This window comes from Marmota marmota, unplaced genomic scaffold (assembly GCF_001458135.2).
Source record: "Marmota marmota marmota unplaced genomic scaffold, marMar, whole genome shotgun sequence".
In the NCBI taxonomy this organism is placed as follows: Eukaryota; Metazoa; Chordata; class Mammalia; order Rodentia; family Sciuridae; genus Marmota; species Marmota marmota.
In genome coordinates, this window is record NW_026000229.1 from 27,617,163 (window position 1) to 27,634,440 (window position 17,278).

The 17,278-nt window shown below is 37.9% G+C and overlaps 1 protein-coding gene across 1 annotated transcript in view; it reads left to right on the forward strand.

The window, feature by feature from the left end:
- The window catches only part of Myo5a (myosin VA), a 163,636-nt gene extending 147,936 nt beyond the window's left edge, over positions 1–15,700 (forward strand). The window contains exons 39-42 of the mRNA XM_048793247.1: positions 4,807–5,089; positions 6,578–6,752; positions 9,087–9,167; positions 9,439–15,700. Coding sequence (XP_048649204.1) covers positions 4,807–5,089; positions 6,578–6,752; positions 9,087–9,167; positions 9,439–9,591 — 692 coding nt within the window. The 3' untranslated portion in view covers positions 9,592–15,700. The remainder of the gene's footprint in view (positions 1–4,806; positions 5,090–6,577; positions 6,753–9,086; positions 9,168–9,438) is intronic.
- The last annotated feature ends 1,578 nt before the right edge of the window (positions 15,701–17,278 follow it).

A 17,278-nucleotide genomic window follows, 5' to 3' on the forward strand; every position in this document is an offset into this window, starting at 1 on the left:
AGCTCTGATTTTAATTATTTCCTGTCTTCTATTGCTTTTGGTGTTGATTTGTTTTTCTTTTTCTAGGGCTTTGAGAAGTAATGTTAGGTCATTTATTTGTTGACTTTTTCTTCTTTTAAGAAATGAACTCCATACAATGAACTTTCCTCTTACTACTACCTTCATAATGTTCCAGAGATTTCATATGTTGTATCAGTGTTCTCATTTACCTCTAAGAATTTTTTAATCTCCTCTTTGATGTCTTTTGCAACCCATTATTCATTCAATAGCTTATTAGTTAGTGTCCAGGTGTTGGAGTAGCTTCTATTTTTTATTTTATCATTGATTTATAATTTCATTCCATTATGATCTGATAGGATTCATGGTAGTATCTATTTTTTTTATATGCTAAGAGTTGCTTTGTGACTTAATATATGGTTTGTTTAGAGAAGGATCCATGCGCTGCTGAGAATAAAGTATATTCACTTGTTTGATGGATGAAATATTCTATATATGTCTATTAGGTCTAAATTATTGATTGTATTACTGAGTTCTATAGTTTCTTTGTTTAACTTTTGTTTGGAAGATCTATCCAGTGGTGAAAGAGGTGTGTTAAAGTCACCCAGAATTATTGTATTGTGGTCTATTTGACTCTTGAACTTGAGAAGAATTTGTTTGATGAACTTAGATCCTCCATTGTTTGGGGCTTATATATTTATAATAGTTATATCTTATTGATGTATGGTTCCCTTAAGCAGTAAAGAAGTGCCCTCTTTATCCTTTTTGACTAACTTTGGCTTGAAGTCTACTTTATTTGATATGAGGATGGAAACCCCCACTTGTTTCCACAGTCCATGTAAATGGTATAATTTTTCCCAACCTTTCACCTTTAGTCTGTGTATGTCTTTTCCTATGAGATGAGTCTCTTGAAGGTAGCATATTGTTTTTTGTTTTATAAATCCAGTCAGCCAGTAGGTATCTTTTGATTGGTGAGTTTGGCCATGAACACTCAGGGTTCATGATTTGTATTATGGGTTATATTTGTTTATTTTTGGTATTTACTTTGATTTGGTTTCTCCTTTGATTGGTATTTCCTTTAGAGTAATACCTCCCTTTGCTGATTTTCATTGTTGTTTTTCATTTCCTCTTCATGGAATATTTTGCTAAGGATGTTCTGTAGTGCAGGCTTTTAACTTGTTAACTTTTGTTTCTCATGGAAGGTTTTTAGTTTATTATCAAATCTGAAGCTTAATTTTGCTGGATATAAGATTCTTGGTTGGCATCCATTTTCTTTCAGAGCTTGGTATGTGTTGTTCCAGGATCTTCTAGCTTTCAGAGTCTGGCTTGAAAAATCTGCAGATATCCTAATTGGTTTCTCCCATATGTAATCTGATTCCTTTCTCTTGTGACTTTTATTTATTTTTTTTTATATTTATTTTTTTTAGTTTTCGGCGGACACAACGTCTTTGTTTTTTATGTGGTGCTTAGGATCGAACCCGGGCCGCACGCATGCCAGGTGAGCGCGCTACCGCTTGAGCCACATCCCCAGCCCCTCTCTTGTGACTTTTAAAATTCTCTCCTTGGACTGAGGTTGTGGCTCTGTGGTGGAGCACTTGCCTAGCACTTGTGAGGCCCTGGGATCAATCCTCAGCACTACATAAAAATAAATAAAATAAAGGTATTGTGTCCAACTACAACTAAAAAAATAAAATCAAAAAATGTATATATAATAAAATTATCTCCTTATTCTTTATGTTAGGCATTTTCATTATAATGTGCCCTGGTGTGGATCTATTGTGATTTTGTACATTTGGTATCCTGTAAGCCTCTTGTATTTGATTTTCCAATTCATTCTTCATGTTTGGAAAATTTTCTGATATTATTTCATGGAATAGATTGTTCATTCCTTTGGCTTATAACTCTGTGTCTTCCTCTATCCCAATAATTCTTAAATTTGGTCTTTTTATGTTATCCTGTAATTCTTGAATGTTCTGCTCATGGTTTCTTACCATCTTCACTGTGTGATCAACATTCTTTTCAATATTATATATTTTATCTTTATTGTCTGAAGTCTTGTCTTCCAAGTAGACTAATCTGTTGGTGATGATTTCTGTTGAGCTTTTAATTTGGTTTATTGTTTCTTTCATTTCAAAGTTTCTGGGTTGTTTTTTTCAGAACTTCTATCTCTTTATTGAAGTAATCTTTTGCTTCCTGTATTTGCTTATGTAGCTCTTTATGGAAATGATCTTTTGCTGCCTGTATTTGCTCTCTTATATCATCCTTTACTTCACAGAACATTTTAATTATGTACATCATGAACTCCTTCTCTGTCACTTCTTCTGCTGTGCTGGCCATGGATTCTAATATGTAATGTCTTGGTTTGTTTTGGGCACTTTCTCCCCTTGTTTTTTCATTTTGTTCATGTGTTTTCCCTTCTAGCACAGCAGATCCTGGGTGTTATAGTTTTTACCCTATAAGTTTGTAGTGCCCCTGTAGGGTTCCAAAACCTCTCCTTTAAGGGGGAGAACAATTTTGAACAGATCCCAATACAAACAATATACAACCATAAACCAAATAGCTGCTATAAAGATGTTTACAGTTTTGTCACATTATAAAGAAATAGTAAGTTCAATTATTGTCTACATGTAAACAGAAGATTTGCAAAAGGGTCTACAGTTTCTGATGGTGGACAAAGAACCTGGAGTAAGGTATAGGATGAGATGTTGAGGGGGTTGGAAGTAAAGAAATAGAGTTATTAGATATTACAAAGTGTGAAAGAGGAATCTAAAGAAGTTGGTTAATATCAGGAGAAGAGAGAGAAGGTGATTTAGGGGAGACAAGTAAGTGGGAAGACGGTAGAGTACAAAACAAACAAACATAAATATTAAGAAAAATAAAAAATGAAAAAAATGGAGACAAATAATATACAACACCATTGTAATATACTATTCAGACATCCCAGTCCTCATTGGCCTAATTCATGAAAAGTATTTGTTTTCACAAATGTTGGTGATATGAGGGCAGGAAAAGAGAGAACGAGAGAAAAAAATATATATCAAAGGAAGATACAAGGATTGTTTTTGTTGGGAGATCAGTATCTTTTCTGCTTCCCTTCTCATCCAATAGGTGGGGTTGTGTGTTTGCTGGTATGTCCACCCTCAGGATGGTGAAGGTTATTAGGGTGGAAGCATTGGTCTTGGGGCATAGCTCCTAGAGGTGGGGTATAGCAATTGCTGGTCCCTGATGGGAGACTGCACCCCAGGGATCTCCCTTGGGGGCCGCTTATGTGATGTGGGCACCTGGTTTTATCTCTTATATCGCCTGTAGGCCTTGCAATTCCTGATCTCTAATTTAGTCTCTAAACTGTATCTCGCTCACCCGCTCCCTTTCTACATCCCAGTGGGGAACCTTTCTCTCTGGAGGTCTTGTAGGCTGCATTCTGGGGGCTGTGCACCTGTCTCGGAGAGATGTTTTGTATTGGGCAGTTCAGGACCCAGTTTTGTGAGCTATGTACCAGTCGCATAGCCACAAGCACTGTGCCAGGTTAGGGGCTGCAGGGGAGAGGGGGGGAGTTGGGGACTTTCGGTAACTTGATATTGCTTCTAAGCCCCAGCCAGTGTTCCAAGCTGGGAGTTGTCCCAAATAAAGATGGCAACAAAGGTATCTGAAGATGGAGGCTTTCAGGGATGGGGTCTCAGGTCAGGTGGGGCCCAGTGGTGGTGTTAAGAGATGCAGCTCTGTGGCATGCAGTGTTGTGGATGGCAGCTGTCCCCATGTGCAGGCTACCACATGTAGGGGACTATGGCAGTTGTTGCAGTGCCCCAAGATGGAGGCAACTGGGGAGCCCCATGTTGGTAGATGGGGGCCCATATGGGAGGGGCAGTTGGAGTTCCTGCACATGGGCTGTGACAGGGTGTCCTGCATGGGAGTTGTGACTGAGATTCCTGCTTAGGTGCATGGCCAGGAGTCCTGCACGGGTGCTAATGCCGGTGATCCTACTCAGGCACTGGGAGGTCAGGCGTGGACAAGTGGCCAGGAGTCCTGTGCTGAGGTCTGGGGACATGTGCAGGCATCGCGGCCATGATTCCTGCATGGGAAAATCTGTCAGGGGTCCTGTAAACACTCACAGAGAAATAGTATTCCCACTACTTGAATCCCAGATCCCAGAGTGACACAGAATGCAGCCTCCTTCTAGTCTTCCATCTTAGATCCCCTTATTTTATTTTTTTAAAATATTTTTTAGTTGTGAATGGACCTTTTATTATTTATTTATTTATTTATTTATATTTGGTGCTGAGGATTGAACCCAGGGCCTCACATGATAGACAAGTACTATACCACTGAGTCATAACCCAGCCCCAAGAGTATTTACTTTTATGGTAAATTTGCATTTAAGAATTATTCCTTCATTAAAGTTTAAAATCCAGAAGCCCTTTCCTTGAAGTCCCCTTTCTCTCTTTTTTTAATAATTTTAATTCTTGCAGTACTGGAATCATTCAACCCAGGACCTCAAACATGCTTGGCAAGTGCTTTACCACTGAGTTATAAACCCTTTTTTTCTTTCCACACCCCCCTCTTTTTTTTTTTTTTTTGACAGTGTCTTGCTGTGTTGCTGAGGCAGGTCTCAAACTGTGATACTCTTGCCTCAGTCTCCCAGTTAGCTAGGATTATAGGTGTGCACAACTATGCTTGGCTTCCTTTTCCTTCTATTTGGATTCTCAGATAATTTTCCCAAATTGAATGTGTAACTGCATGTGCACATAACATATTTGTGCACATGAAATACGTTGCCTTTCAGAACTTCTAATAATTGAAATACTCCTACAGTCTCAGGCATGCTGGAGCATGAAACAATTCAGGGTGTGTCCGGGGTGAAGCCCACGGGGCTAAGAAAGCGAACCTCCAGTATTGCGGATGAAGGCACCTACACACTGGACTCCATCCTCCGACAGCTCAACTCATTCCACTCAGTCATGTGTCAGCACGGCATGGACCCAGAACTGATCAAGCAGGTGGTCAAGCAGATGTTTTATATTGTGGGGGCCATCACCCTGAACAACCTCCTCCTGCGTAAGGACATGTGCTCCTGGAGTAAAGGCATGCAGATCAGGTGAGCAAGTGGCAGCACCTGTGACAGCTTCTTTTTGCTGCCCAACTGACCTATCAGGGTGGGGGACACTGATGACTTGTTTCCAGTACATGCACCTGATTTGGTTGCCACGTAGCCAAGCAGCAAGGGACTTTCTCTTGCCTGGCAGTTACTGCTCCTTGTCAGTGCCTTGCCAGCACATTCTTCTCATTGTTTGATGGGAAACACCTTGCTCTACTATGAAGCTAACTTGTTTGAAGACATAGAGAGATGATGAAAAAATACACAAAGATGAGGTAGCTGCTTCCTCTCCTTTTGTGTGTGTTTTAATTATGCAATAAGAAAATACTATAGTGAAGATTTCTAATGCTCTTGGAAATATATTTTGGAAAAATACCTTTTGTAAAACCTAAGGCAACAAAAACAGATGTAATAGATCTTTTACTAACACTTGAAATATACCCCCCATATTTTAATAAAAGGTATACTCAATTTTATACCCAACTACTCTTCAGCGTATGCTCTTTATTGTAATAGACCTGATATTTTTTGCAAATATTTATTTTTAAATGGCCAAAATATTCACTGAGAGGAAGAAAAAGAATTTTTCTTTCAAAAATATTTAGTAACTCTCTCTCAAGAAACTTTAGTGTTTGTTTTCAGTTTTCCACTGGCTCACATCTACTCAGAATTTATATTAAGATAATGCCTTCTGTTCAGGGAGTAGTGGACCTTCTTTCTCTATAAGCTTTGCTTACAAATGTGAAGTCACTCACTGTAATATCAGAATGCCTCCTGTTTGTCTGGTTACTATGTTATGACTGTGTATTTTTGTTTATTTTAATCTTAGTGTGAGATCCACTGTCACTTATCTGGCCACCTTCTGAAACCTTAGCATCTATGTGATCTGTTCGTCTCTTCCCAATATGAGTCTTTGTCCCTTCCAAGTACTTTCCCTTGCCCTTCTCTTTTTCCATCCCTAGGCTTCCTCAGGACACCATCCCTGTTGCCCAAACCCTTCCCTGAAGAGGCTTGAGCATAGGCATATATCAGGGGAGAGTGGATCTGGTTATTCAGTTACCCAATTTGGAGCCGACCTTAAGAAAGAGAGTACATTAAGGATTATCAAGTCTCTGTACAAGGAACTCATCTCTGAACTTGTGAGAGAAGCTAGAAAGTGCTTTCTGGGCAGTTGTCTAATAAGGATAGAGCTATAATATGTATTCTATTTTGTTTGCAAGTTCTATATCTTTTGCTATAATGACTTCATTTCCATGTTCCATTAAAGAGAATTTTATTCTCTTGTCATTTTATCTTACATAATTGTGATTATAAACCTCATGACTATAATGATAAACTTTTAAGCATAGCTGATTAGATTTTAGAAAATTGAACAAAAATACTGCCTGTCATTTTAACTGACAAGGCCACACACAAAAAATTAAGACACTTATGACAGCATTCAGCAAATTTGCATTTTATCTTTCATCCTCTCTTTTTTTGGCATAGGTACAATGTCAGTCAACTAGAAGAATGGCTACGTGACAAGAATCTGATGAACAGTGGGGCAAAAGAAACCCTGGAACCACTCATTCAAGCTGCTCAGCTTTTGCAAGTAAAAAAGAAAACAGATGATGATGCAGAAGCCATTTGTTCCATGTGCAATGCTTTAACTACTGCCCAGGTAAAGCAAGTTTCCTTGTCATGAAATAATATCAGTCATCACAGGTGACCTTTGGAGAATAAAGAAATCTTCTGTCATTGCACTTGTCTCTGCACTGACCTCATCTGTGATAGAGAAGATGTATCTCTACAGATCTTGAAGAAAGGAGATTTTTTTCAGAAATTTATACATTTCAGTGCTAATTACAGACATCTATAGTCAAAAGTCCCCAAATATTGAGTGCCTACAGTGTTCTGCACATGTTCCAGACCCTATAACCAGGAACAAAACAAAGTCCCTGCTGTCATGGAATATCATTCTCTTATATTCCACAAAATTGGTTTCATCACTATTTGATAATTGATTCTTTAGGTTTCTCCTTTTTAAGACAGATAATTCTTACTCCTTCAGTTTAGAAATGACTAAGTGAGCCTCCCATCTCAAGGCTTCATACTTAGTGTTGGAGAAAATACTTAAATAAATAATGAAAATTTTCTGCCTTCAGGGAGTTTATAGTTTAGGAAGGAAGACACAGATGCACCAAGCTGACTCTAGCAAATTAGGGGTTCTAGCAAATTCTATAGTAAAGTCTGTAGTAAGTGCTGAGGGATAATAGCTGACTTCATGGAGGTCCCTTTAAGCTGGGCACTACATTGAAGGAAGTGGGAGCATGGGAAGGGTATTTGAGGACAATGGCAAAAACATGAGGCCTTTAGGCATCAGCATGAACATACCCATTTTTGTTTTGCCTGGTTATTTTCTGTGCTGACTCAAACTTTCTTGATGTACATCACATATCTTATGGCATAGACATCTTTAGTTGCAGCCAATATAATTAAACTCAATTAGTAGATAGTTGGAATCAAGATTTGTAGCTTCCTAATGTGGAATTCATATTTACAAAAATTCTTGCTAAGAATAAAGAGGAACCACACCACTGAATAATGGTCTTGAGATTTGCTCCCCCTTTCTGCCACATTTGGAAAGTAAAAGTGCATTGAGGAAAGCCTGACTTCATAGAAGTTTGATGTCATCCAACTTTTAAAGAATGTACTCTAAAACTTAAATATGTCTTAAGCACATATTTCACAGAGTAAGGTAGACCTATGATTCATTAAAATTTAACAAATTTTATTTAACAAAATTATCCTACTTCTTAAAGTTCTAAGAGTTGCCTCTTAGGGGCTGATTCCTAATTCATTTTGTCACCTACAACCTGATAAACATGTCTGCTTTCTCAGTCACATCTCTCTGGTGCTTTATGTATTCTTTACCTATAGATCAGCATGGTCTGGAATTTGTTATTTTCAGTTTAATGAATTTAAATTTAAATAGCCACATGTGCCTAGTGACCACTCATGGCAAAGCTTTAAAAAAATATCTTGAAAATGAAAATATCTTTCTATTTTATATGGCAGTTATTTGTGTATAGGGGTGGGGTGTACTGGGGATCAAATCCATGGCCTTGTACATGCAAGCGAGCACTCTACCACTGAGCTTCAACCCAACCCCAGTGATTTGCTTTTGTTAAAAAAGAGATATGATCATTTTATAAAAGGAATTAATTTGACATTTTTAAAGACCTTCATACCCTTTAATTAATTGGCTAATTTCTTTAGAGGACTTTGTTGTTATTCATGTTTTTAAAAACACAATTCAAACCAGGTGCCGTGGTGCATGCCTATAATTCCAGTGGCTTGGGAGGCTGAGGCAAGAGGATCACGAGTTCAAAGCCAGCCTCAATAACACTTGGCAAGGTCCTGAGCAATTCAGTGAGACCTTGTCTCTAAATAAAATATTAAAACAGGACTGGGGATGTGGCTCAGTGGTTAAGCCCCCCAGTGTTTAATACCCCATACCAAAAAGCAAAGAAACAAAAATACCATTTAAAAGAAATAATATTTAATTATGTTATTTTTAATGTGGCCATATATATATATATATTTATGTGAAGAGAGCAAATTGTAGAATATTATTAATAAAACAAACCAATTTGCATAAAAAATAGCATTTTCCAGAATATATATATATAACATTGCTCAGGACATGGTTAATAGCTGCTACTTTGGGAGACTGAAAGGATAGGAATAAGAACACTTTTATTTTTTTTTGCATTATAGTTTTTGAATAGTTTTCTAAATTTATATTGCTTCTTAAAATACTATACAAATATTACATTAATAATTCTGACAGAAATTCAAATAACGAAAGTAAATGTGCCTTCCTTCTTCCCTCCTATCATAACTCACTCCCGAGTTGAAAACTACACACAGAAACTTTAAGTTTTCTAGATTATGAATATCAAGTGTATATTTCATAATATGCCAAAAACTTTGATCTTTTCATTTCTCATAGATTGTCAAAGTGTTGAATTTGTATACTCCAGTTAATGAGTTCGAAGAAAGAGTCTCCGTTTCATTTATTCGTACTATACAGGTAAGAGCCCCCAGTTTTCTTTTTCTTTAGCTCACCAACATAAGCTTCTAAGTGTTATTGGAAGGTTAATGTGTTTTTATCTTTTATTATATTATCTTATTTTAAAATAACTTTTTAACTATTTTGATAACAGTTTATTGAGTCAATGAAGTGATTTTAAAACAAACATTCTTCATTAATTGAGGATTTTGGGGGTAGAAATTTTGGCAGAAAAAAAACTATCTTACAGATTCTGATGCCCTGTTCATCTTTTTTTTCTTAATCTTCTCAGATGCGTTTACGAGATAGGAAAGACTCGCCTCAGCTGCTCATGGATGCTAAACACATCTTTCCTGTCACCTTTCCTTTTAACCCATCCTCCCTCGCACTAGAAACCATCCAGATTCCAGCTAGCCTGGGCCTGGGATTCATTTCACGGGTCTGAAAGTGATGTCCAGGCAAACAATGACAGTATACTCCTTGTCTGGATAAGAACCATTATTTCCAGTAAGCTACTGAAAAATACATTTTTAAAGAGAAAGTACTGATTATCTCTCAAACAAGAAGGTATTAACTGGAAATCTCCCTAGAGGCTTTCATCATCTTGGAAGAAAGATAGGCTCCTTTGTGCCATGTTACCTTTAAAGCAACACTCATTCTGCTCAGCTGGTATCCTGAGTTTACATGCCACTGGATGATGGAAGGAAGAAAGAAAAGAAAGGAAGGCAAATGTGTCAACATTTATTTTAAATCCTTAGCACTGCATTTAGTGGTATAGAAAACATAAATTCCATATGCATAGGCTGTTGTTAGGAAGACAACAACAAAGAATGATCTCTGTGCTAAACAGAATTGAAAGAAAAATCACCATTGAATACATATCAGTTTAGGAATCAGTTATGTTGATATTATCAAACTGGATCAAATAAACTGGCAATATGTAAAGTAGTTGGTCAAGTAAATTCCTTATTTGCGTCACTATGATATAGAGCTACTAAAAGAATGTTGGTTTGCTATATAACATAGATGTTCATCTGTACTGTAGCTTACTGAGCATTTTAAATTGCTGCTACATAATATCTCCTTAAAATGTAGATGATACTCTTATTAGGCACTACAACAATAAGCTTCTATTTTATCAACTCTGTTTACAATTCAATCAGATCAGTTTTAACTGGATTATATGCAAATATCTACAGAGTCACCTGCACAAGTAGCAGACACTGGAAAATCATGTAATATGACAAAATGCTTGACATTTAGGGGTAGGAATAGACAAATTGTCTATTGTTGATGTCACTGTTTATTCAGGATGTATTACATTGACATGCTCATTAATTTTCTCTGGGTGGATATTACATCAGGGTACAGTGTTTTGTGAAGTGACTTTATTTTAGTTCCCAGATCTGATTCCTGTAGTATATATTTTCAACTTTGACAGGTTTTCTTTCTTCTTAATTCACTAAGAATCAATCTCAATCACTATGTAGAAAGGATTGTCAGAATTTTCATGATTCGGGTCTTGAAACTTTGATTAGCCTATAAATTATGCAAAAGAAGATATATAATAAATATTATGATTCAGGTTTTTTAGACTTTGCAACTTCTATAAATGTTCTCAGATACCACTAGATACTTTAAAAAGCATCATATTAGAAATACCTTAAGGAGACTTATATAAAAAATATATGAAGATTGTGGAATTTTATAGAGAATTTGGTTCAGTAAGACTCAAATTCTATAGGTTTTTAATCTGAAATTCTAATTAAACAATTCTCCACTTTTTCTAGAAATATTAGTAAAATAAATCCTTCAGGTTGTACAAAAGTAAATTACTGGCTTTCATCAGAAATTCTGGTTCTTAATTATAATTATAATCATAGATTTATGTAATTTAACTGTTAGATGGTCTATAAAAATGACATATCTTATTAAAAATATGTGCAATATTATTTATGGAAGTCAAACAGTTTCAAATCAGTGATAAAGATTGTATTAAAAGATATCATCTATTAACTTATTTGAGCCTCAATTTCCTTGTTTATAAAATAGAAGGGTTGGACAGCTGATTCTTAAGATCTCTTCCATATCTAAAATTCTCTCCTTTCAGCACTTAGATCCTAGAGAAAAAAAGCCACAATTTAGTCCATCCTCTCTTGGAAAGACCAGTGTGTAGTGCCTGTCATTTCCTTAGGATTAATAAAATGCAAACTCACAAGTTTATGTAGCTGTAACCTTTCTTAAATGTACATGATTTATGCACATGTGCATTTCAAAAGGCCCATGCTTTAGAAAGCCCTATTGTTTTATTTGAAAGTAATTTAAATTTTATTACATCATGTACTGCTTTATTCAGTTTTAAAACATTTATTTTCAACATGAACCTCCCAATTCTAATCTAATCATATTCTGTTTTCCTGATTGTCAATGTGGTTTCAATAAACAATTAACTCTTCTAGACATTTAGCTAGTGCTAAATGTGTCAGAGTCTAACAGCACAGGTGTGACATGGGCAGGGGAGTTGCCAAGAAAGTACAATCATGGTACAGGCTGTCCACCTTAGCCCTGGCAGTCCTCCCGGGTCCTCTCCCAGCTTGATCCTATGTGGCATGACCCATGTACACCACACTTTATCCTGTATTCAAGATCACATGGTAGCTCCCACTTTCATTGCTTCCTTTTTCCTTACTCCTGGCATTTCATGTCCTAAAGCATCTGTGGTCTGAGACTTTCCCTCCTGTCCTCTGGTTTTCTGCTGTCAAGTGCTGTGGCCACTGTTCCACATTAGACCAGAGCTTCCACCGCCATCCCATGTAGTTTCTCCTATTCCAGTGATGGTGGCACAAAGTTTCTTCTATTCCAGGGCTTTCATTCTCTCCAAGGCCTCCCCAGAACCCCAAATAGGGATCAGGATTAACTTTTCTTGATAGCCTGAAGATTTTTAGTATAACAAGAATATCTTACAACCAGGGAACCTCAAGAGCTAGAAATGACTCTCTGTACTACTTTGTTGAGGATGCACCAAGATTCTGCTGACCATGGGTACCCATTAGCCAGTTTGAGAACTGCTCGCTCTCCCTCTTCCCACACCTTTTCATTCACCTTCATATACACACACCCAGCTTTTTGTCTGTTCTCTTTACTCTTCCCTTTCCTCTGCTTAGTCATACATCCCATCAGCTGCTGACTAGCAGGCTGCCTGTGCACTGAAGGTAGACATGTGGAGTCTGTTTCCATTTGCCCTACTTGATCTTCCTTGTGACTTATCTTTGCATCAATCTTTGCACAGATTTTGTTGTTCTCACTTCTCTGCAATACATTCTTTTCGTAGTTCCTCTGTGACACAGTAGGAATGCAAAGGAAGAGACCTTGGAAGCCACAACAATCTCCTCTTTCCAATAGTCATCACCCCTCTCCCATTAGGTCCAAGCTCAACTCACATCCTTGTAATGCAAAGAAAAAAGTAGAAGCAGTTCCCTTCCTGTGGTTTTTCTTAGGTTAAGGATTCCATCTGCCTTAGAGGAGGAAAGATGAATATGGCATAAAATCCACCAAGTATAACATCATGGTTCTTTTAGAGGTTTTAAAAATTCCCTACATACCTGACACTGCTTTCCTCAGGCACAAAAGTACAAAAAGTGTATCCCAGACCCAACCACTGGAAGATTGGGGATCAGTTTCAGTTTGGATGATTTGTTTTATTATCTTTCATTTCAATGGATAGTTGAGAGTTGGCTCTTTTTTCATAATTATGTAATATAAATCAAGTCCTTAATAATGTAGTGGAAAAAGCTATGAAAATACTTCATTTAAATTTCAGTGTAGTGATTACTGTGAGAAATTAACTCCCTGGTAACTCCAGGAAAATAGGACCTGTCACCATCACAAGAAGTCCTCATGATTTCTCTCTCCCTCCTGTTTCTCTCTCCCTCCTGTTTCTCTCTCTCTCTCTCTCTCTCTCTCTCTCTCTCTCTCTCTCTCTCACACACACACACACACACACACACACACACACACGCATATCCTGAGTCACAGTTCACAGAGTTCCTCAAGTGGCATAGCCAAGGATCTAAGTTGACTGCTTAGGATAAAACAGAAAGCAAACATAGCATGTGATGCTACATGGTCCTGGCAAAAGCAGTGCCGAAGCAGTACCTGTCTGGGTGTGCTTTACGCCCATGCTTTTCCTCTGTGTTACCTCATTCTTCCTCACAGCAACGCGATCAGGAGATAGAGCAGCTCCTACAGTCCTTTGCTGGTGATAGCTTGAGATAGCGGCAAGGTCCGTGCTTTGCTTGGGGTCACACTGCCCTCCAGCAGTTCTCCTGGCTCATACAGAGGAGTGGTGTATGGCAGATGCAGGACAAGAAACTTTAAAGTCATGAGGTTCTGTCCTGTCCCTCCTGGTGCTGTGGGGTGGGCCCTGTGCCAACAAGAGGTACTCTTTATCAGAGTTAGCAATTGGGCATATGGGGATGAACAAGTAATAAGTGCCAGATTATTTGTTCTAATGAGACCAAGCACCCAGTGCCAGGAGTGTTTGTTTGTTTGTTTGTTGTGGGGGTATAGTTACCTTCTATAACTAGGTTGGACTTTTGCCGTGACCCACTGCTCCCTGAAAGGATACAGTACTCTGAGTGTAGGCATTAGTTAGTAGTGGGCTGTCTGAACCAAAATGACAGGAAGCAGTGAAAGCCTCCAATGGAGAGAGGCAGGTCACTCTCCACATGCCCCTCAGAGTCTCTGTTAGAGCCACCAGGTGATCTGTGCCACTTGCAGAAACCTGCAGCCCCAGGCCACCATCCCTAAGTCAGGACCTCTGCACAGAATTGCCCAGGACACTGGGTACCTTCTGAAGGCTGTCCCCCAGGCAGGCCATATACAAGTCAATGTGTACTTGACACTGGTGTGTGCATGCTGCAGATGTTCACTTTGGGGTAGGAGCTATGCTGTGTTGCATGCGCGTTAGGCTCCTGGATTGCTGTAGCCTCTGTTCATGGATAAATGCATTGTAAAGTGTTCCTCGGCCGGGCTGTGAGGCCGCCTTAACCCTTGCTCCCTTCCCTTCTAGAGCTGCCTTAAGTTCACCAGAACTTGTCCTCTGTAAGGGATATCTTGCCTGGAGAGGATACCTTGCCCTGTTTCTCAAGGTTTTGTGAGGGTTTTGACTGGGTGTGACCCCCAATCACTAATTCCTTTCTCCCCTTCCTGCATGACCTGCCGCCTCCTGTTACTTTCTTCTCCCTTTCCTTTCTACCATTTCCCAACAGGGATTAGAACTGTGGAGCAGCAACAATCTCAGAGCCAGTGAAATGTCAGCTTAGAGAATGTTCCTGAGTCAGTGAGATTCTCTGTCCCAGGAAGGCCAATGATCATGCGGAAGAAAAGTTAGTCTTGGTAATTTGTGAATGTCTTTTTCCACTAACCCTTTCTTAATAAAAGTAAAAGGTACAACTCTTAAAAATTTTAATGGACATTCTTTAAATATAGAAGGTTGAATAAAAACAGGAAGGTAGTGCTATCAGTTCTAATCCATTGTATTACCCTTAAGTTTTAAACAAATTAACCTGGAATTGCGGTGGATTTCTCAATAGATCAAGAATGGAAAATTACTATGTAAAATATCTTCAAAAATGCATTTTATACATTTTTTAATTTTTAATTTGGTTTAGCTAAAAAATGTTCATTAGCTTAACTTAATGAGTATTACTAGATTATAAAATGTCTGAAAATGACTAACATTTCCTTAGTATTTAATATTGCTTGAAATATTGAAAGAGAAAAATTGAAGTTGAAACTGATGTATATAATTAAATGCCTGGTAAGTCAGGACATTTTTATGCATTTTTCAGTCAATATTTTCAGATGTCTTATTGCTGGCCTACATTTTAACCTAAGTCACATGAGCCATTTTTTTCCTAACAAATGGTGATTTTTTTTCTCTAAATGTCAATGTGTACATTGTAATTTATGATTCCTAACTATGTATTTTTGTGGGATGCTGGAGGATCATTGACTATTTTATGTTCTTGAAAATTTTAAATTGCTCTAACAGTGTTGCACAGAAACGAGCTCATGACACCTAATATATTGTATTTTATTTATTAATTTACTATGAAATGAAGTTTTTCAAATTTTTTCCTAGTGGATCTGGAGAAGTAATTCTTTGATCTGCATAGGAAAACATAATACAGTTAATCAATGAAAAGTTCTTAGACGAAATATTCATTCATTAAAAAGAAAGCAGAAGTACCAAGAGGTGAAAGTCATTACCAACTAACTATAATTTTAAACTAAACCCATTTCAGCATATCTCACATGAACTTTTTTAGAATAACTTAATAATTCATCTCATATCAACAAAAGCCTTTGAAACATGGGTTTTCACTAGATTATCACCTAGAGCTAAATGAAAACCAAAACAATGTCAGAATGAGATTTATGCTCTAAATATGTAGTTGTCTAATGTTGTGCTTAGTATATGTGTGTCATTAATGCTGTATTCTCCTAGCTATTATAGAAAATTGTTCAAATAAAGATATGGATATAAAGGAGTTTTGTTAATGCGTTATAAATAGTCCCGCTTCACATTTTAAAACATTAAAGAAAAAATTGCGGGGGGTGGAGTAGTGAATGTAAATATAACTTTTCCTCCTGAGAATATTCTAAGTAGTCTTGGGGATTTAAAAGTTGGCAAGTTGGGCTGGGGATGTGGCTCAAGTGGTAACGTGCTCGCCTGGCATGCTCTGGGCGCTGGGTTCGATCCTCAGCACCACATAAAAAATAAAAAAATAAAGATGTTGTGTCCACCGAAAACTGAAAAATAAATATTAAAAACTCTCTCTCTCTTCTCTCTATCTTTAAAAAAATTTTTTGGCAAGTTTCCTTTCTATACTGGAAAACATAGTGGTTTTTTTGTTGTTGTTTTTTGTTTTTGGTGCTGGGGATTGAACCTAGGCTCTTGTGCATGCAAGACAAGCACTCTACCAACTGAGCAATAGCCCCAGCCCCATAAATATAGTGATATATATGTAATGAAGAGAATTGCCAAACACCTAAACAAAGAGCAGACAGTAGAGGATAGGCAGCCTCTGACCTTCAGGGGGAGTCATGCCTAACTATCTGGATTCTCTGAGAAACAGACATAGCCAAGGGGAATTTGGTAGTGTCATATGGGACTTTGGAAAGATTGAACACATGATTTGTATCAAAGGTTTACTTTCCAAAAGGTAGACAACATTCTAAGTGTGGAACAGAGATCAAAGAATAAGAATGCAGATACACACCTTAGGAAAGAAAAAGTGCAGGGCTATTCAGATCTGTGATTGATTTAGTCTCATCTTCATTTATAATATGGAAAAGTGAATATATGGTTTTGATGTAGATTATACACCCCCCACCTCCATACCATGACACTCCCATTCATTTATTAAGGAAATTCGTGGGCACCATGGCAGGCCCTAGAAATACAGCAGCATTGAAATTAGATTCAGGCAGTGGCCCCATAGACTGTAGTTTAGTGGGACCCAGGATGCTACAAATAATAAAATGTCAAATTTCTAGTGTCTTTTTCTAAATAAATTGGAACTGAGTCAGGTTATCTCCCCACAATAAAAATCACTCTCTAACCATTGTGTTTTGATACATGCATTACAATTCTTTCTGAGGCCATGACAAAACACAAACTCAAACCAGCTGGATAGAGAATGAAACGTGCTTCCCAAATAAAGTCAAATGATATATCCAGGTGCACAAGCAGGCATCACTGCTGTTTCGCTTTCCTACATTTTGGCTTCATCCTTAGCAATGTCTCCCCAAGTGGTGCCAAAGATGACCCTCAAAAGTGTTTGGCTTCATTCTCTGACTCTGCCTTCCAACCTCTTTCTCAGAATCTCATTGCCTGTTTTGAGTTCTGCTTCCATCTCCCACTCGCTCATTGTGCCCGGGGAGTGGAGTGCTCTGAGTGGCCTCACCTGAGCCACACCACTCCTGAAACTTGAGTCATCTTCACAAAAGTACAGGACCCAGTGGGGGCTCACCATAGGGAAGTCAGGATGTAGTTGACAGGAAAAGAAAGCAACCCATGTCAACTCTACTGCATCTCTTGAATGAGAGAGAACAGGACAAAAATG